General features: G+C 38.3%; 4 protein-coding genes across 5 annotated transcripts; 1 reads left to right on the top strand and 3 right to left on the bottom strand.

Moving 5' to 3' along the window:
* Positions 1–273: 273 nt before the first annotated feature.
* Positions 274–4,419, bottom strand: LOC144022436 (E3 ubiquitin-protein ligase NHLRC1-like). 2 transcript variants are annotated; one of them, XM_077527216.1, is made up of 2 exons: positions 3,338–4,419; positions 274–2,686 (listed from the first exon to the last, which is right to left on the bottom strand). In XM_077527216.1, the coding sequence occupies exons 1-2, from the start codon at positions 3,429–3,431 to the stop codon at positions 1,467–1,469; spliced, it is 1,314 nt and encodes a 437-aa protein (XP_077383342.1). In that variant the 5' UTR covers positions 3,432–4,419; the 3' UTR covers positions 274–1,466. The 2 variants fall into 2 exon arrangements, with proteins under 2 accessions (XP_077383342.1, XP_077383344.1); XM_077527218.1 differs by having other exon boundaries at positions 4,103–4,419.
* A 146-nt stretch (positions 4,420–4,565) lies between these two features.
* ptdss1a (phosphatidylserine synthase 1a) lies at positions 4,566–16,113 on the bottom strand. Its single transcript, XM_077527215.1, has 13 exons — positions 15,696–16,113; positions 14,194–14,285; positions 13,957–14,001; positions 13,763–13,887; positions 13,415–13,573; positions 12,393–12,544; positions 11,165–11,306; positions 8,636–8,748; positions 8,490–8,555; positions 8,156–8,255; positions 7,143–7,211; positions 6,913–7,000; positions 4,566–6,110 (listed from the first exon to the last, which is right to left on the bottom strand). Exons 1-13 carry the CDS (start codon positions 15,878–15,880, stop codon positions 6,016–6,018), a joined length of 1,431 nt encoding a protein of 476 aa, XP_077383341.1. The 5' UTR covers positions 15,881–16,113; the 3' UTR covers positions 4,566–6,015.
* Positions 16,114–17,014: 901 nt separating this feature from the next.
* Positions 17,015–18,807, bottom strand: LOC144022342 (uncharacterized). Its single transcript, XM_077527069.1, has 7 exons — positions 18,754–18,807; positions 18,426–18,591; positions 18,256–18,294; positions 18,113–18,169; positions 17,445–17,540; positions 17,211–17,333; positions 17,015–17,138 (listed from the first exon to the last, which is right to left on the bottom strand). Exons 2-7 carry the CDS (start codon positions 18,582–18,584, stop codon positions 17,070–17,072), a joined length of 543 nt encoding a protein of 180 aa, XP_077383195.1. The 5' UTR covers positions 18,585–18,591; positions 18,754–18,807; the 3' UTR covers positions 17,015–17,069.
* Positions 18,808–18,848: 41 nt separating this feature from the next.
* On the top strand, positions 18,849–22,200 carry LOC144022881 (uncharacterized). The gene is made up of 5 exons (XM_077528048.1): positions 18,849–18,892; positions 19,948–20,123; positions 21,306–21,425; positions 21,501–21,557; positions 21,618–22,200. Exons 2-5 carry the CDS (start codon positions 19,959–19,961, stop codon positions 21,822–21,824), a joined length of 549 nt encoding a protein of 182 aa, XP_077384174.1. The 5' UTR covers positions 18,849–18,892; positions 19,948–19,958; the 3' UTR covers positions 21,825–22,200.
* The last annotated feature ends 590 nt before the right edge of the window (positions 22,201–22,790 follow it).

The raw sequence follows: 22,790 nt of genomic DNA, 5'->3' as shown, positions 1-22,790 counted from the left end.
TTACAGCTTTCCGTTTAATAATATAAATTGCTTGTTTGCTGTAAATAATTACCCATTTTGATAACTTAACACAGTGGGGGAACAAGATATTTGCACACAAAGTAGATTCTTTCTTGTGTATAGGGCTCATAGGAGAAAAACAAAAAAAAGATTACCAGACACAGATTTGCTAGCTAAATCCTGGCGAGATATCAGGACCAAATTGACAACAGGACAAGCCTGAGCCAAACAACAAAAAACTTCTAAATTAGCTAGCAAATGGAAAAATACACCTTACCTGTATGTATTTATTTATTTTTTTCCAGATGAGACAGAGTTTTCTAATATGAGAAGCAGACAATGCATTCACCACAAATCATTTTTGTATCTGACTAAATAAAAAATAATGCCAAAGAACAAGTAACACAGTGGGTATCATTCTGTCCTGGCTGTTTAAAATCAACAAAAGAACAACTGAATGTACATCACAAAGTGAGCTTGGTTAGTGTTGATGTGAAGAGACTTACCTACCAAGTAGAAGCATTAATCTCTCTCTGCACATTCAGTGCTCTGTCGAGTGATTGTCATCAAAGTTAAGGGTGATGTTGTAACTTATTGTTTTCTATTGTAAATCAGCTTATTTTTAATCTTACTAAAAGCAAATCAATATATAAATAAAATGCATGTATAGTTAAAAGTTTTGGATGATGACAATCTGACAGATTTGTTTTACATTGTTAATTAAATAGATTCTAAATGTGAACTAATTAGAGGTTGACCCCCACTGCAATGTTTTGGGTATTGCCACACTATTGACATGCTATGTGCAAGAGGCGCAGTGTAAAGCTGTATTTCTGGAGGGTGTGACAAAAGATGGATACTGCGATGGATCATATTGCTATTGCTCTTCTCAACATAAACCAACATCAAATATTGATATTGCTACTCTACGATGCTACTTCATGTCAGCAAATTGAAACAACCATGAGAAACCAGTTTTATAATATTATGTTTTCAACAAACATACCAATTGTCCATCTAACGTATATGGTGTATCTCAATAAATAAGATGGATAGATAGATAGATAGATAGATAGATAGATAGATAGATAGATAGATAGATAGATAGATAGATAGAATCTATTACTACTACTACTACTACTACTACTACTACTACTATCTATTGACTAAAGATAGATATTTCTACTACTACTATTATATAAAGATATATAGTATCTTTCTATCTATCCATCTATCTATCCATCCATCCATCCATCCATCCAGCTAGCTAGCTAGCCATCTAGCTAGCTATCTAGTTGGCTAGCTTAGCTATATACCCGAGGCCTATTCTAGCTAGCTAGCTTGCTGTCTAGTATCTAGCATCCTAGCTACTGTATCTAGCTAGTCTACTATCTCTCTGACTTTCAACCGCACTATCCATCTATTGATGGAAGAATAACATAAGATTGGACATTTAACTACAGTCCTCAGGAGTAAATTTTGACTGTGTGGTCTTCAGCATCAACAATGATAAGAGTGTTGTTAAATGGCACCAGGCCAACAGGTCTCATGAGGTTCTCTGCCACAAGAGGAATGAGGACAGCCCCGCTTTCCACACTTCCAAAAGTCCAAATCACCCCTTGAAGGGAGTCGGCCACAAGCAGGTGTCCGTTTCTGTCAAACGTCACAGCGGACATGTTTATTGTGACTGAGGCCTTCAGGCTAACACTTAAATTGTCTGTTTGATAGAGGATGTGGAAGTCTGGAGTGAAAACTGTCAGTCTGGAGTAACTTTGCATCCTTGCGGAGTGTACGTCCTCTTTTACATGCTCCATCACCGCCGTGTGACCCGTCGCCCCGCAGCAAGCTACGGCTTTAGGATAATCCAGGTGTGAAGCCACCGCTGTCTCCTCCAGCGCGACGCCATGTTTGTAGTCCACCTTAATGCGGGACAGCGTCCCCGCCTGGACGTCCGACACCAGGACGCGTCCGCCGCTGTCCGTGTCCACCCCCCACGGCATGGAGAACCCGGCCTTGACCGTGATCACGTGGTTTCCCCTGGACGTGAACACCTTGACGGCTTTATCCCCCGCGTCGGTCACCACCACGTGACCGCAAGGGGTCACCGCCACATCCACCGGGTAACAAACCTCCTCGTCCGCGTGTCCTCTTTGCCCGAAAGCGTGCCGCTTCTTCCCTTGAGGAGTGAATACCACCACCCTCTTCTCACCATCATGCACTGCAAACACAGTCCCCGAGGATTGCATCACCGCCAACCCAGTAGGGTTGATAAGAGTCCCCCAACCGCCAAAAGTCAAACACAGGTGTAAGGCTTTGCCGCTCACACCTTCTTCCAGTTTCTCCACGTGAGAAGAAGTAGGAGTGAACATGAGCAGCTCCTGCAGGTCACAAAGAGGCTGGCAGTGGGAGGTGGCGTCAACAGGGCACAGCTGTCGACAGAAGGGGCACTGCAGCTTCCTCAGGAGTGGGTGGGACAGGGCCCCCACGCATTCCACACACAGGACGTGACCGCACGACAGGTTCTGCGGCCTGCGCTCGGCGCGCTGAGCGTTGAACTTCTCGAAGCAGACTTTACACTCAAGCAAGTTGACCCGGATCGCTTGCAACGTGCCCTCGGGTCGAGGAAGGCCGCCACGTCGCGGACAGCTGTGCGCCATGGCTGCAGACGGATGTTCCTTACCCTTCACTGCAGGAAAGACAGAAAACAAACTGGTTTAGGTGCTTCTAATGGAGCAGAGATGAAAGAAAATGGAGAGGCATGAGAAGAGCACTGCAACATTGTTGTGCTGTGCAGTGTGCAGTAGGCCCAAGTCACGTGACGTTTGGCATCAGAGCGGGATTCTCTGCTACCCTCTCCTGGAAAACAAATTACATCACATGCTGCTGAAGAGTTATTTGCCGTTTTTTTTTTTTTTTTTTTTTTTTTTTTTTTTAATGTAATAAAACAGACATCTATGAAGTTAAAAATATAAAGTAGATTTTTTTTTTATGTGAAATAGTTGATTTTAATAATATATATTTATCAGACATCTATTATTATTATTATTATTTTTAAATAGCATGTTTTGTTTTGTTTTGTTGTTTTAGTGTGAGATGAGGCTGGAATACCATAACCTGGCAATAGCCAGATTCATATTGCGCTTCACTCAAGTGAGTTCTCCGCAATAACCATCTGGTACCTTTCCACCGTAATTTGCTCGGGAAAGGCGGGACATTCTGCACAATAATTCGAGCTGATTGGACGATGCGACATTGTTACACGTTATAACCAATCACGGCCACGGGTGAAAATTTCGTCTTCGTTCATGTCGAAGGGGTTGAAAGCAAAACATCTTACCAGCTAGAAATGCACGAAGCGCCTCTCGCTGTTCAACATTCAACAAGGAAACGGTGAGTAATTCTGTGAGAACATAATTAATTGTAGCGTCCATTCGTCAATGTTAGGTTTGTTTGTTAGCTCAGGCGTCCCGCGCTGGCTTCCTGGTTTCGTCACAGTTGAATGTCCCGCCCCAAACACAACGTCGCACTGTGATTGGTGATTCGAGATTGTGAACTCTCAAATACCGCGAGAATTCATCTTGCGAGAGCAAGGTTAGGAATACCAGCACAAAACATACAAACTTCACACAGGAAGGTCAAAATGGGGATACGAACTTGAATTTTAGAACTGTGAGGTAGATGTTCTAAGTCTGTTATTTACAATTAACTTTAATTAACTAACGAAATTGTTTTTTTAACTGATATTTTATAATTTATTATACACTACAATTAGATTTTACAAGAAATTGATGTGGAAACCTTATTAAACTGCTTTAGTTCTTACACATAAAAATTTACATTCTTACAGTATAATGTGAAGATAACTCACTACAAAAATATTAAAAACATACATTACAGGACGTGCTGTACTGCATTAATATAAAAGCTCGGTGGGCGGGATTAAGAAAAGGACCAAGCCACACTAACCCCTGGGCACAGATTTCCCACCACTGTTTCATATCAATGAATTACTGTGCCTCCCTGTGCAGCACAAAGCACATTTTTCTTGAAATCACAAGTGGTTTCATTTCATGCGTTTACACGCAACATGATGGATACTTACCACGCCTCTCAGGAGACTCCAAATTCCAACATCTCTGTGTGAATCCACGTCACAATCCCGCAAGACTTTTTGCCCTTCGCCGCAAAGTCACATTTCCTTGCAGCAGTGCAGCCGTGATGCCGCCTGACATGAGGAAGCTATTTTCGTTTCATGATGCGCATGCAGTGAAATTGGATCTCACACAAGTCAGTACTCGAGTCAGCCAATTTCGTTCTTCTTGGCTGAAGGAGGGCACCCCGCCCCTCAAGGTCAGCCAAGGTCATTTGTTGTTTTCTTTTGTCATGAAGACAATCTACTCCTGGATTGACATTGACCGTATTAGGCATGTTGACCTTACAGTTTTGAGGTTCAGAGTTCAAATCTCAACTGTGTGTGGAGTTTTTTTTGGGGTGGGGGGTACTTCCTACTACTTTTTTGGGTGCTTCCTGGATGAATGGCAGTTATTTAGTCTGGAAGCTAAGAATGAGTCTTAACATGTAAAACATTTTAATGTGGTTCAGTATTAATTCACAGTGATACATAACGGCACAAGTAATTTCCCACGTAAGTGTTTTGGCAAATTACAAATACATCCAGAAAAAAAATGTACCATAGACAGTCTTTATCTCACAAAAGTTGCTGTCTCAAAAATCTGATTTGTCAGGAATTTTTCATTAGAGGTGCATCATCACTTGAACATTCCATCATTCAAAAAAAGAAAGAAGCAAGCACAGGCAACAAAGTACAAATGTAGTAAAAGCGCCATCTCCATCATGTGTAGAACATCTCTTTGAAAACTCAACTGCTCAAAACATCAATGTTGATACACAAACGTCGAGACAAAATGTGCTTGTATACTTTGACAAAACTGCAAGACTGAAGCAATAAAAGTGAAAATGTTAGTACAAACATGAATACGCAAAATTTGGTGAGTAAGTTCTGAATGATCCAACTTTGAAGTGATATTGCACACGGGTCACATACTGCATGAGCTGATACCGATGTTACAAAATCCAAATAAATCATTAATTAGTAAAGAAAGATGACCCCAAATTAGTCTTATTACACACTGAAAGAATTGAGACAAAAGAAACATGGAGACAGGCACAAAAGGTGAATTCAAAAAATTAGAAAAACAGTTGGGGGGGGGGGGGGGAAACAAAACAAAAAAACAAAAAACCGCTGCCACCATGGTGTGTTGCTTCAATGTTGTAACATTGCAAACATGTACGTGTAACAATTCAAATATTTGCCCTTCGTTTACCATCACGGTAAAAAAAAAAAAAAAAAAAAAAAAAAAAAATAGCAGCCATTAATAGACAAGTCAAGGAGTAAAATCACAAACAATGAATCCCAAACATGCTAAATGTAGTGTTCTTCAGAGCAAACTTTCTGCAAAGTGCGTTTTTAACCGTGTACTTTACTTTGTTCCAGGTCAAAAACACTCGTGTGGAAGCCCCGCCCACATTCAAGTTAGGGTCACCAAAGGGTGCCGACGTACATGGCAAATTATTTGTAAACCGACAAAAGATAACGTGTTATTATTATTAATAATAAAAGATTTGAACATGAGAGGCTCAAAAGATTATGATCAATTCTACATGGTGGTGTTAAATAGTGAAATGTCTGGAGCGGTAATGAACAATATCGTGCATCATAGCAGTTCTGTCCGTAAATGATCAGCGACACGGAGCATGCAGTTAAATATAAAGGTGGCAGTTATTTATGATTACCATCACTCTTTTTCACGCACACACATACAGACACTCACCTGTCAACAGTTGTAAAGAGTTTTTACGAGCCCAGCACTGCATGGACCATTATTAGCCTCTCCTGGAGTACGGGGGACATCTTACACTCATCTGATACCTCAATGCCCCCATTCGAACCCTTTTGGGGTGAGTTTAGGAATAGGAAGCATCTTCCTGTGATTCCTACTGGCTCTCCAAGCCGTTAACGGAGTTGTGCTTTTCCGAGGTCTTTCCTCTCAGTCGGATTTTTGGGCAGTCGCCTCCCACCTCAGGCTCGCCTGAAAGACAGAAAGCCCTCACCATGAATATCACACAGCATTTTTCTATGCGTTGTTTGGTGCTCAGTGTGTGTAAAGTTGCAGTTGTTTGAAGGTTTATAATGACATTAACATTTATGTTAATTTTAGAGCTGCCAAATGATTAAAATATTTTTAATCACATCTTAGAATTGTATGTGTTAATTCTTTCGACATTGTCAATCTTAAGGATCATCTGCGGTCAAAATTAATAGTGTGATTAATCTGCGTAAATACATGATTAATACGATTTTTTTGTGATTAGTTTATTCGTTAATGCTTTAACTTTGACTTAATTTCCTAATGCGTTTTGCAATGTATGTTAGCATTAAGCTAGCCGACTTTGGTTAGATAAAATGAAATGCTGTGGGTCAACATTTTGGTGTTTATATATACAATATTTAATTCTGTTGTTATTCATGTGCCAGTTTTACATTCAATTTGAATTGCGAGTGACAAAACATCTTGAAGCAAGAGTGGCTCGCATTTTGAAGAACTGCGTGAGCAAGAAAGTCTTCACTTCTTCGATGAACAGGTACTTTTGGATACTTTAAAAGTGATTTAGTGTGTTTTAATGAAGTTTAAATATGTTTAAAGTGTGTGGGAAGGGATAAATCTATATTAAAATTGTGAGAAAAAAAAAAATCTATTGTGAGTATATAACATTTTGGGGGAGGGATGGTTGTTGATCTCAATTACTCTATGCTCTAATTCGCAGATAGGGCTCCGTCCCAATCCCCTAGAATAGTGGGGGTTAACTGTACATCAAACAATTCACCAGTACCTTTAAGTTCTTCTAACACATCGTCAGCAGACTCCGTGTAATTGCCAGCAAATTCTGTGTAATTGCTGTCCTCGCATTCTGAGAAACTCTGCAGGAGGAAATACACACACGGCATAGTTCAGATTAGCTAATACTGCATTACAATTACTGTGTCTTAAATGTAAGGTTTTTTCCTTTTTGCACCCTTTAACTCAATAGGAAAATAATGAAATAGGCCTGACCAAGCATACCTTTTCTCTTGGACCATAGTTCTCTGCATATGACACCATTCCAAACAAACACAGGAATGTAATGAAGGCCTAAAACAGAGCAATAGAAAATATATAATTAAGAAAAATCAGTGTAATGCTTACGCGGTGGCATGACCTTTATTTTCAGACCATTTAATTTCAATTCATTTATTTCAGACAACAACTTACAGTTGAACTCAGGAGCAACAATTCATACTGTAATTTCATAATATGAACAGAAAAAAAATGAGAGAAAAAAAAACAAGGATCATAAGTTAACTCATTCACTCCCAGCTATTTTCACTGGAGTAACCCGGATGTTTTACTGGATTTTAACTGATTTTGCAAAGCCAAAAGAATATTGTGTTGTTGCTATAAAAACATGAAAACTACCTAAACAAAGTCTCTCTTCTTTCACCAGAAAAGAAAGTGCATTTCTATCTGTTTCAATTTTGCAGCAATTAGCATTAGAATATAGCTAAGTTTCATCATTATTCACAAACCTGTTGAAAACACTGGCAAAAAGAGCTTGTTGCAACATGGCCCTGGTTGCTTTCTTATGCTCTGCTGCCACCTGCTGGCCGTTTTTTGTAATCACTACCATTGCTTTAAGCGACCTCCATGTCAGAAGCTGTATCAAAGGCTTCTGTATGCTCTAGCATAAAAAAAATATATATATGTTTTTGCCAGTGAAGGACCAAGTATTAAAAAACGTATTTATACATTTTTGGGTTTAAATGAGTTATTTTAATATTTTTATTGAACTGGTCAGTGTGTGGACTGCTAAACGTAAAAATTCAAATGTCCCAAACACAACATATTTATGGCTTCCAGTTGGAATCCTTTCGTGCACATTACTGATAATGCTTGCGTCTCAGCATTTACACGAGAACATGTTTTGGTAAAACAAGATTAAACAAAGGGTACACAAAAATGGTCATTTGATACTGTCAGCGGCAGACCAGTTTACTATTGACACAAAAGCAAAAGAGTGCTGAGGATGTTGATCTTACCAAACAGATCAGCCACAAGATCACATAGAGGATCTGCGTTTTGGAGAACAGGTCCTGTCCGAATTTGATACACGCTAGCGCCTCCAGAAAGGCTATGGCCCTGGGCAAGGTGAAAATAACAACACAAAGACACAAAGTCAAACCCCCAACCACCTGCAGTTGACTTGAAACACAGAAAAGCAATGTTACGGCCCTTAACGTTTGTGAGATTTGTGTGATAGTAGACTGGATCAATTTATCATGCTACATTTTTCAACCGCAAAAAAAAAAAAAAAAAGCATGATTGACACTTTGCACTTGTTACATACGAAATGACCTTCGGAGGCTCACTTACCCAAACACCCAACATTGGGTCCCAACTCTCTTACACTGGGTGTCTGTGAGGTACGCGTAATACTGCCTGAAGCGAACGTAAACAAAACGTCAGGGAAGACTGAGGCGAAAATGGATACATAATTGGTAACGATGCAAATTTTTCACCTGACTGTTGGCGCCGTGATGATGCCAATGAACAGGATCCGACACCAGCTGAGGGCGTGGCTTGCCGGAAAGACGAATATGTGCTTGAGGAAAAACGTGTTTAACTCCGTCAGCTGGAAGGCAGACAATAAATGATTGTTGCTACAAAGTTGTCACACTTTCAATGCTGAGTCATTACTTACAAACAATCCTGAGTCATTATTTACAATCAGTGATTACCAGTGATTAACAAATTCACTCCCAGCACATTTTTCGCTGTTTTACTGGATTTTGACTGATTTTGCAAGGCCCACAGAATATTGTGTCCCATTGCTATCAAAACATGGAACCTACCAAAACAAGGATTAGAGTCTCTTCTTTCATCAGGAGAAAAAAAAAAAAAAAGTATATTTCTATCCGTTTCCATTTTGCAGCAATGAGCATTAAAATATAGCAACGTTTCATCATTATTCACAAATCTGTTTAAAACAGTGTGAAAACGAGCTTTTTGCAACATTGCCCAGGTTGATCTCTTGTACTCTGCTGCCACCTGCTGGCCGTTTGTATAATAACTACCATTGCTTGAAGCATTTTCTTCAGCTCAGATGCTGCATCAAAGCCGTCTATATGCTCTACCATTAAAAAAAAACAACAACATAAATACGTCTTTGGCAACATGGTCATATTTAAAATAAAACGTATTTATACGTTTTTGGGAGCAAATGAGTTAAGAAGTGTACCGTGAGGAATCATCAGGTGTGCTGTGATGAATTATCCAATTAATCCTAGTAGATCTCAAAAGTTTTCATTTATTTACAACAAATAATATATCTTTGTTTCTCTAGCTATGCTAGTGACATACAGTTTAGTGACCGTCGGAATAATGAAACGCTCGTCCACTAGATGACAATGTAGCCACCTGTTGCCATTTACACAACAGATTAAGTCATGACTTCATGTGAGTATATCATCTTTGTAATGTGAGTTTTGTTGTAAAAATTAACTTGTTTTTGTTCTTACCTGAGGGATCAAGGACCACATTCTGCTAAATCTGGTGCAGCAATCTTTTAAAAGGCTGTTTGAAAGCGCTATATAAATGAAGATGACTTGAATGTATTTTCACACTGTCCTTTTTAAATAAAGAAACTGTAACTTTATGGTAAACTAAACATGCCCAGATTTCATAGTAAGTACATCTGTATACTGCTCAGCTTCAGAAAAGAGGTGAGTTGTGATTGGTTGCTACCTTGAGCAACTGTGACGTCATTTTCAGTTGACAGCAAGTGGCAAAATGGCCACCCCGAGATGGATCAAAATGGGTGGATTTTGCTGCTTAAACTCATTTTCCACAAACAGAATATTAAAGGGATACTTGAATCATTGAGGCATTTTCAGCAGCAAAAAGTTAATATTTTGTCCTGAATGAATTTGCTAACTTCATTTTGTCCCTACGTACAAATAATACCTTTAAAAACAACATTTTCCACTTTCTGTCGACTGAAGATGACATCACCTGTGCTGAGGAAGTAGGTAACGACCAATCATGGCTCACCTGTTTTCTGGGTTTGGTCAGCAAACTGAGCCATGATTGGTCGTTACCCACTTCTTCAGTGGTGATGTACTCTTCAGTCGACATCCATCCATCCATCCATTTTCTTGACCGCTTATTCCTCACAAGGGTCGCGGGAGCTGCTGGCGCCTATCTCAGCTGGCTCTGGGCAGTAGGCAGGGGACACCCTGGACTGGTTGCCAACCAATCGCAGGGCACACAGAGACGAACAACCATCCACACGCACAAGCACACCTCGGGACAATTTGGAGCGCCCAATTAACCTGCCATGCATGTCTTTAGAATGTGGGAGGAGACCGGAGTACCCGGAGAAGACCCACGCGGGCACGGGGAGAACATGCAAACTCCACCCAGGAAGGTCCGAGCCGGGACTCGAACCGGAGACCTCAGAACTGGGAAGCGGACGTGCTAACCACTCGACTACCGTGCCGCCCCTCTTCAGTCGACAGGAAGTGGGAAAAAAAAGTTTTTAAAGGTATTAATTGTACAAGAAAAATAAAGTTATCAAATTCACTCTGGACAAAATATTAACTTTTTACTGCTGAAAATGGGTCAATGAGTCAAGTATCCCTTTAATCAGAATAGTGGGGCTACATAGTCCCCATGCTGATCCATTCTTCAAGATTGGTAATTACTGTGTGCAGGCTAAAGCGAGAGGAGCGATATTGTTCCATTAGCGCGCAAAATAAAAGGGAACCCACGTTGTGTTGCCATGGCAGACAAACACTTAAGACAAGGCAGCTTGAGTGTGATGCGGAGCAACGGCACTCAAAATCGCACCCTCCTTAATTAATTACGCCCGAGTAATCCGGCCTCTTGATGGGATTAGCTGTTAATGCGCAGACAGCAGGACACCCGTGCATTAAACGGATCCGAGTGAGGCGAGTTTTAGATTTTCATCCACCGAGACGGCAATTAGATTAGCCCGGATTTAGTACGGCCAACACACATGATGATCCCCGACTAGAGGAGCGACCCACCTGCCAGATGATCATGAAGAGATAGACGCCCATCACTCGCTGCAGGGACGACTTTGGATCCAGCCAGCGCACGTACGTCCAGCTCGCCGGCGTGAACTGTAAAACGGCTCGCTTGATCTTCCCTGTGGTGGTGTGGATGTCCCTAGTGGGCCATGACAAAGAGTTACAGTAATTGTTGCGTAATGTAATTACACTTGGCCCCCAATACACTTGTGTTGGCATTACAAGACAAATAAACAATCAATGTCCATTCTTAGTGGTAACACTTTCAAGCTTAATGTCATCGTCCGAGAAATGTTTCCAATATTTATGTAAATTATTTAAAATGGGTTATTTTGACAATAAAATATTGATCCCTTTTTAAGGATGTATGTATCTATATTTCAACCAGCTCAGGTCTATTGTTCACAGTGGTGCCTAAGATATAGTACGAGTGACCTGATTTACTAGTTTTTCAAGATACCAGAAGTCATTCAGCAAATTTTCAGCTTTGACTAGTCAGTCAGAATTTGAGAGAGTGCTACTCCTTTGAGGAACACATTTCTAACTCTGCGGCGCAATTATTTTATTTTATTATTATTATTATTTTTGTAGGTTAATCCTACTGAACTGAAGCATTATTAAACAATGAAAATATAACAATATAATGAATGAACATGTGTTTTTCTTTTTTATAGGATCAAGTTGTTTTTTTTAACATTGCGTATAGAAGCAAACATTATTTTTCGTGTCGTAAAGATAAGTCGATTTGTAAAAAGTTATAAAAACTGGCTCTGTTTCATTCATGATGAGTGATGACCAAGATGCAGCACTATTTTTTTTGTTTTTTGTTTGACATTTCATTCTCAGTTGTGCGAGTCACAAATTTCACATTTTGACACGCAAACTGCAGTGTCAGACCGCTTTTTACTTTTTATAGCCTTGCAACAAGAAGCACTTTGCCACTCCCAGTTGAGGTTTGCTGACAAAGTAAACATTGAACAAAAACAATTACACATATATTTGAAACAACCACATAACTTTGCATGAGATAAGATCAGTCAGTTTAACTGAATGCTAACAATGTAAAGTTTCGCAAACGTGGTCAAGGAATGTATTAACCTTGAATTTTAAGACACCACTATCTATTGGAAAAATCAATACAGCTACAAATCTATGCGCTGCTACCGTTAAAGCACAAGGACAAGGCATACAAATGTATGGAAAAACAACACTATGTAGTTCATACTTAATACTGGCCCAGTGGTACGTCCTCATCTCCAGAAAGTGGCACACCGTCATGCCGAGCCAGATGCCGCCACCGTTACACAAAACGATGTCCAGAATCACCTGGTCCCACCAGCACTCGGCAAAGTTAGGCAGCAGATGCATGAAGAAGAGCTGAAAAGAACCACGGGTGAGATTTAACCTCACAGATGCAAAACACATGTTTTAGCATGTGATATAATTTCTTAAATTTAACCTAAATTTGCTTATTTTGCTTTGACAAGTTATTTTTCACTTCGAATGAAATTGTCAGACAAGATCATTCTGCTTATTTTAAGATACTTGTTACTCATTTGATTCAGCAGTCTTGGCGTTGAGTGTTAGCAGTCAGTTTTAAGTACTGTGAGGCTTAAAACAAACATTTTCCATATTTTAAGATGACTTCTAACCAACATCAAAGGCCCTGAACTAGGGTTTCTTAAAATGACTTTTATTTAAAAAAAAAAATATTGCATAATCGAGGAATAAGATAAATAGAAAAAATAAAAAAAGTTTGAAAAGTTGAAAACAGTCAGACAAAAACTGCAATCTAGCTCTTTATTATAAGTGGTTAATTTCCTTATATTTACTATGCTAATTTTTTTTTTCTTTTTCCAGTATTGGCTTAGTGGTTTAGCGGTACAGTGTCAACCCTTGGAGGTTGTCGGTTCAATCCCTGGCTGGGTCACACCAAAGACAATAAAAATGGGACCTGTTAACTCCTTCCTTGACACTCAGGCTAAGTTGGCCAAACATAAATTAATAGTTTTGTATTTTAAGAAAATAGTTCAATATATTACAGTTTAAAAAAAACTCGGTATTACTTGTTTTCAGTCTAAAAATACTATTTTCAAGACCACTGTGGTTGATATTGGCCTAGTATTTTCTTATTTTTAAAAATCTTATAGGTAAATATAAGTACAATTTTCTTGTTCTGTTGGTAGATAATTTTGCTTATTTTAAGTCAGAATTTTCCTTAAAATTTTCTACACCATGCAGTAGTACCTCAGTGAGCTCCCAAGTAATACTGATTGTCCAGCACAGGCCGTAACTTCGGATCAAGAGGGCCTTCATGCCCCAACCCCAGAAATGGCTGAACGCGAAGATGTCAAAATGGCTGAGAATTCTCTCCCAGGTGATGACATGGCAGTTGACGGCATACTCCTGAAAAAGGCAGCATCAACTTCAGCGACTACTCACACACATACTAGAGTTAAATTAGTCATTCCAGTGAAACCACCAAAGTGGAACAGAATCAGATCTGTCACACTGGTTGAAATCGAAACTGTGTGACTTTTGCAGCGTTCAACCGCAACAGGTTCCACTTTATTGTTGCTGCCCTACAATACTCACCATTATGTCCGCTTCTCTTTTGGCATAGCGCAGGTTCGGATCAAGCCAGTACATTAACTGTTTAACCTGCTGCCAGTTCAGGAAGATGATGAAAACCAAGAAGAGGAAGTACAGCACACTCAGACCTGAACAACAGAGGGGAATTAGATAACAGTGGGGGGGAAAAAAATGCTTTCTTTTTCTCATTTACTCACCAAAGACTATTCTCCATATCGCTGGATGCGGTCTGGTGAATGGACCTGCGGAGAAGGAATGTGTGAATGTAAATGCGTTCAAACATGCAGTCGACTAAACCAGTGATTCCTAACCACAGTTGTGACATAGGATATCTGACAAACTCCCACTTGTAATTGCCAATTGTAATTGTCGTCCAAAATTCAGTCCGCAAAACCCCCTCCCCTTCCCTGCAAGATCTGTCATTTGAAACTCACCATTGGGAAATGCCAAAACGCTGATAACAAGGAAGAAGGAGATCACCAGAATCAAACCAACCCAAACATTACTGTCAGGATTTCCATCATCTCTGGAGAAAAAAAAAAAAAAAAAAAAAAGGGAGAGAGACATGTTAAACCTGCATTAAAAAAAAGACAATCTCAAGGTCCACTATGTATCACTATGAAGGTTTCTGAAGCATTGAGTTTGCATTTATTACATTAAGATTTGCAGTAAAAAATAAAAATAAAAAAAAAACGCCCACACACAGACAAGCGATACATCAATCTAGATTATGATTTAAAAAAAAAATGTCTGATTGATTATACATAAATGTTTTGGTTTTATAGAACGGGCTTATGCGAAAAGAAATGCAAATTAACCAAGAATTAATATGAATGACTAATGACAATACCTCAATTAGAGTTTAACTTAATGTCTTTTACGTGCTTGTTCACTACAACACTTTGTAAAAAAAAATTCCAAACAAATATGTAGAGTAAAGTCATAAATCAGATTACAATACACATATGACACTACATAAATAAATAATTAAATAAATAAAAATATATATGAATAAAATTACATAATAAGCAGTGGGCCCTTGCATACTTGCAGTTCAGCACACACAAATTCCCCTATTAACTGTTTGTTTGTTTTTCCAATATTAACTATTTTTTTATTTTAATGTATTTATTTTTATTTTTGTAGAAAACATGTATTTGAGGGGTGTTTTTTTTTATGGATTTTCAAAGTTTTAATCTCTTTTTCCAATGCATTTCAATGGTCGGCAATTATACGTAGACTTTCTATATTCCCTGGTTGGCTTGATCTTTATCGCCGGCAAATGTAACATGGATCCAGACTAACTTTATTTACTTGGAGCACAGCGGCCTGCAACCTCAAATTTTAGGGGAGCAAAAAGATTTAGGGGAACATACTGACTTGCAAAGTAAATATTCATTATTCATCTCACTTATTTTTACTACATTACAGATATTTGGGATTAAGGGGGGAGCACGTTTTTCAGCGATATTTTTTTCCCGATAATAGTTAATTATGTTTAAAAAAAACAAACAAAAAAAACAGCAAATTTACTGGTTGTACTGGCGCAAGTAGATGACAATTTTAGTTGCGTTGTCTTTAATTTTAGGGGTAAAATGTCACTAAACTGGAAATATAAATAAAAAATAAAAAATAAATAAATAAATTTCGCGATGTAGCGGGGCCGCGAAAGAACGGGGGAACGCTGTACTTACTTTTAGGACGTGTGTTGTTAATGGAGTCATAGGACTTACATGGCAGCTTTTCATTCCGTTAAATGTAACGTTTAGTAAGCTTTAAAACAGACAATACCTCGCTGGAACAGCGCGTACTTTGTTGACTTAGTTTGTGAGAAGTGAGAACACAAAGTGTAGCGGGCTCCGTGACTGTCGGAGCATCACAGCCACTGTTAGCCACCTGCTAGCTCCCCAAGCTAACCCCTTTTCATCTGGCTTACCTCGCGAAGGCGAAATACATCAAACATAGCACCGTGCACGTCAGCAGCGTGATGGTGTGCGGCCGGTAGAAGAACTCTATGGTTATGTCCTCGACCTGCTGCTCGTTTATCATTCGGAAATGCATTCTGTAGTTCACGTCATCTTTGCTCAGGGTATGCGACCCTCGGCTGTACACTGACGCCATAGCAGGAGCAGCGGCAGGCGCTAGCCCCCCTCACCCAAACCGCAGCAGCGGCGGCTAGCCGGCCAGACGAAGGAAAATGTAATGATAGGAATAAACACACATTACTCCTGTAATAGGCAGAGTACGAGTGTGAAGGGTGACATCCGAGGAAGAAACGCTGAGGGGGGAAATGAAAACGGTGCTGCTGATGAGTTTTGATTGGCGTAAACACAGAAGGGAGTGCCCACAATAAGCGGAAGAGCACATTCGCTCTCCTCCGTCATGTGCGGGAACGAACGTGACCACACAAAAACATTACGAACGCCTTCACCCATGTAATAATCATGATATATAAACAAAATATGTAAAGGAACATTTGAATGTGAAAATGGAGTTTCACAGAAAATATCCTCTTTTTCAAGGAGACCCGCCTTGAGGTTTCTTCGCATTTGTCGCCCTCTGGTGGTTGTTTATTGCTTTGCATGAAGGAAAACAATAATGGGCCAAGTATGGCACGCTCGCCACATACGGCCCGATATGTTCTATAATCCGGCCCACATCATCAAGTGTCCTGTGATATTTGATCATTGTTCAGGCGTTTTTACTCACAAAATCTGGTAGTTAAAATGTATTATAAAATCTTGCTCTAGTAAAAAATAAATAAATTGTGATTTAAAGCAATAAATAAATAATAAATAAATAAATAAAACAACTGCAGTTGAAGTATTTTAAAAAGCAACAAAGTTACAGCAACACTAAGTTGTAGTCACAATAATGATCAATCGCCATTTCAAGAAATTACAAAATCAATACTTGGATATTTTAACAATTATATTACTCCTTAGTTGTTTCTTGATGTCCCAATATATTTTCTACTTGCAAGGGCTTCCTGGAATAAAAGGAATAGAAACTTATATGAACTTCTGTCGGCCATCTTGTTGTCGGTCATTTTTTTTTCTTTTTTTTTTACACTTACAAACGTTAACCACTGGATGGCAGTGCATGTCAAGACTACAGTAGTGTCACACTGGAATGGCTAATGGCCAACTGTGGCAAAAAGATTCATTTATAAAGGAGGAAACGTTTTAATAGCTGCCTCTCCACTGTAGTAACCACTAGCAGAGAAAGGGTTAAACAGCAAAATATACTCATATATTATAGATTGAAGGGTAAACAACATTGATGTGGTGATAAAATTATTACAAAGAAGTCAGTTGATTTTGTCGGGTTGTTTAGTTGTTTCAGCCAGTTCATCTTCATGTCTCATCTGAACAATAGGCTGTAGGGAAAAGGGCTCATCATGAGTTTGCTTGCTTTTGAGGTGAAGCGCATCAAAAAAAGGCTAACATACCAGCGTGTTGAAATGTTGTCTGCACACTGCTTTACTCTGCCAGTAGATCAGAAACAAGGCAATCAAGCTTTCCACTGCAAAGAGGACCACAACCGTTGCGTTGATTCCTGCTTGCAGCTGTGGGAAACAAAGAGGTGAATCTCATTTTCAGGCCTTCTAGCCAGAAGTAAAACTAATAATAATAATTAAAAAAAAATCTAATATTGAACTCACTTTGAGCTCTTGTGAAGTAGCCTCTTGAAACAAATGGTCCAAATGGATCACAGAAAGACAAAGTGACACAACAGACCACAGGAAGCTGATGATGTTCAGACAGAATGACACCTTGGTCTAACAAGGGTAACAAAAATACTTAAATAAAACAAACAAACATCTTTAAACACATTTAACTCATTCACTGCCAATGACGACTATAGACGTCAAAAATCCAAGCAAACAGCCAGTGCAAATTTTGACAAGAAATTTGAATTTAGTTTTAGTTATTCATTGTTTTCATTCATATTTATTAATCCCCATTGTTATTAATAATAACAATTTCATTGCTCAGTGCTAACACCGTGCATAGTGATCGGTCTTGGTCTCACTGAGACCACAAACTGGGTCTCGACCTTCAGAAGTCAATTTAGTCGACTAAAATTGCTCCTTATTTTTGTCGACTAAAGTTGGATTAAAACTCAAATACAATCAGGTCAGGAAGTTATGACTAAGGCTTTAATTATATTTCGTCAGAAGACTATAACTAAAACTAAATTGAAATGTCTTTTTTTTTTTAATTAAAATGTTAATTTAATGTAGTTTTATTTTATTTTCAAAATTAACACTGGCTGTTTGCTTGGATTTTTGACGTCTATAGTTGTCATTGGTAGTGAATGAGTTAAAGACCAATTTCCCAGTCCACCTACCACACGCATGTTGGGGACGCGTCCCGCCGCATAGGTCAGCATTCCACAGAGCACAAACTAACATCGATGAAAGAAAAATCACAAATTAGAACGCGTCATTTCAAATATAAATCAAAACAGGATTACACTGAAAGGGTCTTTACCAGAATGCTGGGACAGACTCGGAGCACGTCAACATATCTCTGAGAGACCATCAGACCAAGACTGACAAGTGACACTCCAACAAGACATTGTGCTGCCTGTATATTTATATGAATAATCATAATCAGATCAAATTGTACTATTTGTCCATCTTCACAAGATAGCCACTTACCCCAAGAGGTTTTGGGAATCCATTGGAAGCAAAAACCTTGAACGTGTCTCGGAACACACAATGAAACTCTCGGGGCAACGCGTGGCCGCGTCCTTCGCTGTCATTCCGGATGGGAATATTGATGATTATGGATTCGTCACATACAAATGTCTTCCTCATTGTTTTTCTGGAACAGGAAAGAATGGTGATAATCTGGTGTTGATCCACAACGTACTGGATTTACCTCGCCTGATGTTCATCCAATGAGTTTAGCAAAGAAATGACATATAGAACATTTAAAAAAATATATATTGAAGTCCACCTCATATGTTTTGAAGCGACTACATACCATAAAATGCAGGCTTTACAGTCGCGGAGGATGATCTTGCAGCCAAGTGTCGGCCGAGTAAGGAAGTGACAAGTGTGACCTCTTTGTCATGTATTCTCGCAAAGACGCTTGTTGGAGAGACAAAACATTTTCTGACTCGGTAAGTAACAACCTGCCCGCTTTCTTTTTTTTTTTTTTTTTTTTTTTTTTTTTTTTTTGTGTTTTTTTTTTTTTTTGTTGTTTTTGTTGTCAACCTGCCCGCTTTCTTATTCAACATGTTCTCAACATATTCTTATTCATTTTGTGCACCACTTAATATGTCAAAGATTTGATTAGATTTTGTTGAGTGCACATTGTACTGTAATGCTTTTATTATAATGGAATATTAAAAGATAAAAACCAAATGTCAGCGCAATAAAGAAAATGAAATGTCACTTTTAATATTATATTATTAATATTTTATTGCATTTTGTGTACACAAATGTAAATATCTAAATAAATCCAATATCAGAAAGTAATTGAGTGCATAGACTTATGACATTAACTGTATGTAATTATTCATTTACAATATTATGGAATATATTATCAAATATATCAATATTAATAGTTCAATATTACAAGGAAATTGTTCAAAAAATAATATGCAATGATTATATACAGGTGTGTATACTGTATATTTGTGTGCATATAAAATGTAATTAATTTACACTATATCTTAAACAATATAATACAAAATATTATTTTATTATTAGTAGTATTTTGTTTGCAGATGACATCACTCTATCTTATGCCAGGAAAAATATATGTATAATGTCTTACATGTAATAGAGAAAGAGTTTAAGAATATTATAAAGTGGTTCAATGCCAACAGACAAATATTAATAAAACCAGATGAATGATTTTCAGTTGTAGAAATATAGATATTGAAGCAACACTGACAGTGAAAGGAATAGAAATAGAAAGGACAAATGAAATAAAGTTTCTAGGTATCATTATTGATGAACATTTAACATGGAACTCACATATAGAATATGTTCAATCTAAGCCAGGAACACTGAAAACAGGAAACAAGATATAACATAAAACAAATCGAAATCTAATCAAAATGAAGTCAACAAAGACACAAATCACAAATATAGCAAATATATTCCTGACATTAAGACCTTATAAACAATATTTACAAATAAACATTTATTTTTGATCATGTACGTGCAGGTGAGTGCAACATGGCTTGTTCAAATGTGAAAATGGAAATCCAAGAAGACGACCAACACCTGTGCAAAGATGTTGAGAAATTGCCGAGGGTGGTACGTTACCAAGCCACCAAGGTCGAAGACGATGAGAAGCGGGCCTTGCACGACCTGCTGCAGTTTCAGACCTCTGTGGTCGGGGTGAGGCCGACCGGCATGTACAAGTACACGTACAGCAACTTGTTTGAAGAATGTGGCTGCACGTGAGATCCGACAGTCTAAGTTGGAGTGAAGATTTGTTAGCATCAGGCCAGGATTTGATTTATTTGTTTTGACTTTTTTTTTTTTTTAAACATTAAGTTAGTTTTAGCTCAGTTTTAAGAATGGGTTTATTAGGTGTTAGTTTTATTAGTATCGATATTGGTGTGTAAAAAAAAAAAAAGTGGTATCAAAGATTTCATATTTTTAAAATGATTTCGTTTTTATTAGGTTTAGTATTAGTTTTTTAAATTTACCACCATAAATATTGTGTAATAAATTAAAGTATAATTCCCAAACTGTTTGACCTTCCTTCTTCTACTGTATATGGCCGTACAATTGAAAAAATGCATTTAAAATCAACCCAAAAAGTTCAATCATGAAATTGACAAAGATGAAAATGGATATTTTTATAAAAGTAATATGTAGTGTCAGTTATTTTATTTTTTATTTTTTTTAAGGAAAACTACCACAAAAACATAGAGAACTATTATACACATTTTCTATACATATTCCACAAATTTACGCTGTATTAAAATACATATTCATAGGCAGCATCTTCTCTATAAACTCCACTTGAAATGTCAGCTTTACAAATGCCATGCATATTAATTTCATCCATGACTCATGATGTCATACTAAGGGCAATCACAGCCACCTGCAATTTTTCTACCCCAATGAAAAATAAGGAGATAAGGATTTATTTGGGGTGCGGCATTCAATTTGTTTATTTCAACCAAACGGTGATTAATTTGAGCATGGAATTTATTTGAGGAAAATATGTTTTCAAACCTCATTGTTGAGGAATGTGAGTGAATATAACAACAGTTGATACACAGACAGATACTGCAGATAGAAGTTTTGAGGTGTCCAGCCTGTCACTAACAGGAAACTCCCACAGGTTGTTGTGTTCTTCCTCTTAAATGTGTGAAAAAAAAAAAAGAAGTTTCACATGTATTGTAGACTGACCTACTTTTATTGCAACAAAAAAATAGTGACTATAAATCTTTAATTTAAATAAACTTTTACATCTCCAATTTTCTCACCCTACCGCACTATTTAACATATTTTGAAAGAAACACTGTAAACATTTCTCATAAATTGATCATGGATCAATGGTCGCAGCCCCTGCAGGTTGTCAGCGGACTACCCAGTGTTGGAATTGGCCTCACGAGGGCCATAAGCCAGACGATTAATCACTCGCTCGTCACTCTCTTCAGAGTTTCTCACTTGACCGGGATGATTGTAAGAAATCCATTTATTATTTGGAATCATATTTATTTCACAAAATCATTTGAAATTCTCTTTTTTTTTTTTCAGTTCATTTTTGCAGGAGTTGTTGCCAGCATGCTGATAAGATATCCGGTATTAATAACTGTAAGTACACCGCATGTCGCTGCTATAATTTCTTTGAAATAACGTCCATGTTTCTTTCAGGTCTGCCTTGCAATCAACCGAGCTTGTATCGTTCTTGCGATAGTCGCCATGGGTTTGATCACCGCTGACCTGACGCAGCGGGCTCGAGAACAAAAATATTTGGCGCTGGAGCTGGTGGAACTCGGCATGTTGGCGATTCAGCTTTTGCTCAGTGTCATTCTCTGCGTGTGGATCTCCAACACGAAATGTGGCAGGTTGAATGAATAACTAGACGTGAAGTGACTAGAAGTGCAGTTTCTGGAGAAATTGCGTGGGAATGCTGAAAGCTGATGTCATGTCCGCGGTCACTCCCGGGTTAAGTTTGAGTTCATGACCTGTTAAGTTTGGGTTCAAGTGTCTGTTTTGTACTGATGTAACCATCATCTGGCTTCAACTGGAAAAATGTTATGTGATGTTAAGACCTATGTGATGTCAATCTTTAATCCTTTACTTGGTGACAACCAATCAGATCGATTCACTATCTGTAGTAGCGTTCTGAGAAGTATTTGCCGGATTATTGTTCTCTGTCCCTCTGTGCAACTCTCTTTGTTTCTCGTCTAGTCAAGTTTCTACGCCTCTCGATGTGAATAAATAGTTAAAAGCTTATTTGTGTCTGCGTTTTGGGATCCAACCTTCAGCACATGACAGCTGAATGCTAATAGCTGAATGCTAAGATTTGAATGCATGTGAAATACTTATGAAGTAAATTGAGTAAATTATTATGAAATTATAACCTCTTGGTTACTGGACAATGCACTTTACCAACTGTGCCAACGAGCAGTATCAGACACCTGGTAAAGATGAAAGTTCGATGTCTGTCCCATTGAAAATGAATGGGGAAAAGTTAATTTTAAACGTTAAATTGTGCAAATACTGTAAGTATTGTGGAGTCAGACGATATATACCCCAGGAGGTGTGCATTTTTTTAAGCCAGTTGAAATTTGAACAGTGTACATTGGAACTATTATGTGACAATTGTTATGCGGGAAAAAAAAGTGTGGAGAATAAAAATCACAATAACATTGTGGGAATGCTTCAGCATTCCCACAATTAGCACAATATTTGAAGCGTGAGGGCTGCTTAGTGTAGTTTTTTTTGTTTCATTTCAACCTTTACAGCAAGAAAAAATAGTTGTGGTAAATGTGTGCCCTTAAAGGAAAAAGAACCGCCCCCACAGTTCTTTGTGAAATGTTA

Source organism: Festucalex cinctus, chromosome 7, assembly GCF_051991245.1.
Source record: "Festucalex cinctus isolate MCC-2025b chromosome 7, RoL_Fcin_1.0, whole genome shotgun sequence".
In the NCBI taxonomy this organism is placed as follows: Eukaryota; Metazoa; Chordata; class Actinopteri; order Syngnathiformes; family Syngnathidae; genus Festucalex; species Festucalex cinctus.
Note: the sequence above shows the minus strand (reverse complement) of the source record. Positions and strands in the feature narration are given on the sequence as shown.

Excerpts from the sequence above, each read along its gene's own strand:
- LOC144022436 (XM_077527216.1), bottom strand. The coding sequence starts at position 3,431 with ATGGACGCTACAATTAATTATGTTCTCACAGAATTACTCACCGTTTCC. Across the intron at positions 2,687-3,337 it reads GCTTCGTGCATTTCTAGCTG|TGAAGGGTAAGGAACATCCG; the intron begins GTAAGATGTTTT and ends TCTTTCCTGCAG.
- ptdss1a (XM_077527215.1), bottom strand. The coding sequence starts at position 15,880 with ATGGCGTCAGTGTACAGCCGAGGGTCGCATACCCTGAGCAAAGATGAC. Across the intron at positions 14,286-15,695 it reads ATGTATTTCGCCTTCGCGAG|AGATGATGGAAATCCTGACA; the intron begins GTAAGCCAGATG and ends TTTTTTCTCCAG. Across the intron at positions 12,545-13,414 it reads TTACTTGGGAGCTCACTGAG|CTCTTCTTCATGCATCTGCT; the intron begins GTACTACTGCAT and ends GGTTCTTTTCAG.
- LOC144022342 (XM_077527069.1), bottom strand. The coding sequence starts at position 18,584 with ATGAGGAAGACATTTGTATGTGACGAATCCATAATCATCAATATTCCC. Across the intron at positions 17,541-18,112 it reads GCGTCCCCAACATGCGTGTG|ACCAAGGTGTCATTCTGTCT; the intron begins GTAGGTGGACTG and ends TACCCTTGTTAG. Across the intron at positions 17,334-17,444 it reads TGGACCATTTGTTTCAAGAG|CCACAGCTGCAAGCAGGAAT; the intron begins GCTACTTCACAA and ends CCTCTTTGTTTC.
- LOC144022881 (XM_077528048.1), top strand. The coding sequence starts at position 19,959 with ATGGCTTGTTCAAATGTGAAAATGGAAATCCAAGAAGACGACCAACAC. Across the intron at positions 20,124-21,305 it reads TTCAGACCTCTGTGGTCGGG|CCCCTGCAGGTTGTCAGCGG; the intron begins GTGAGGCCGACC and ends CAATGGTCGCAG. Across the intron at positions 21,558-21,617 it reads GATATCCGGTATTAATAACT|GTCTGCCTTGCAATCAACCG; the intron begins GTAAGTACACCG and ends TGTTTCTTTCAG.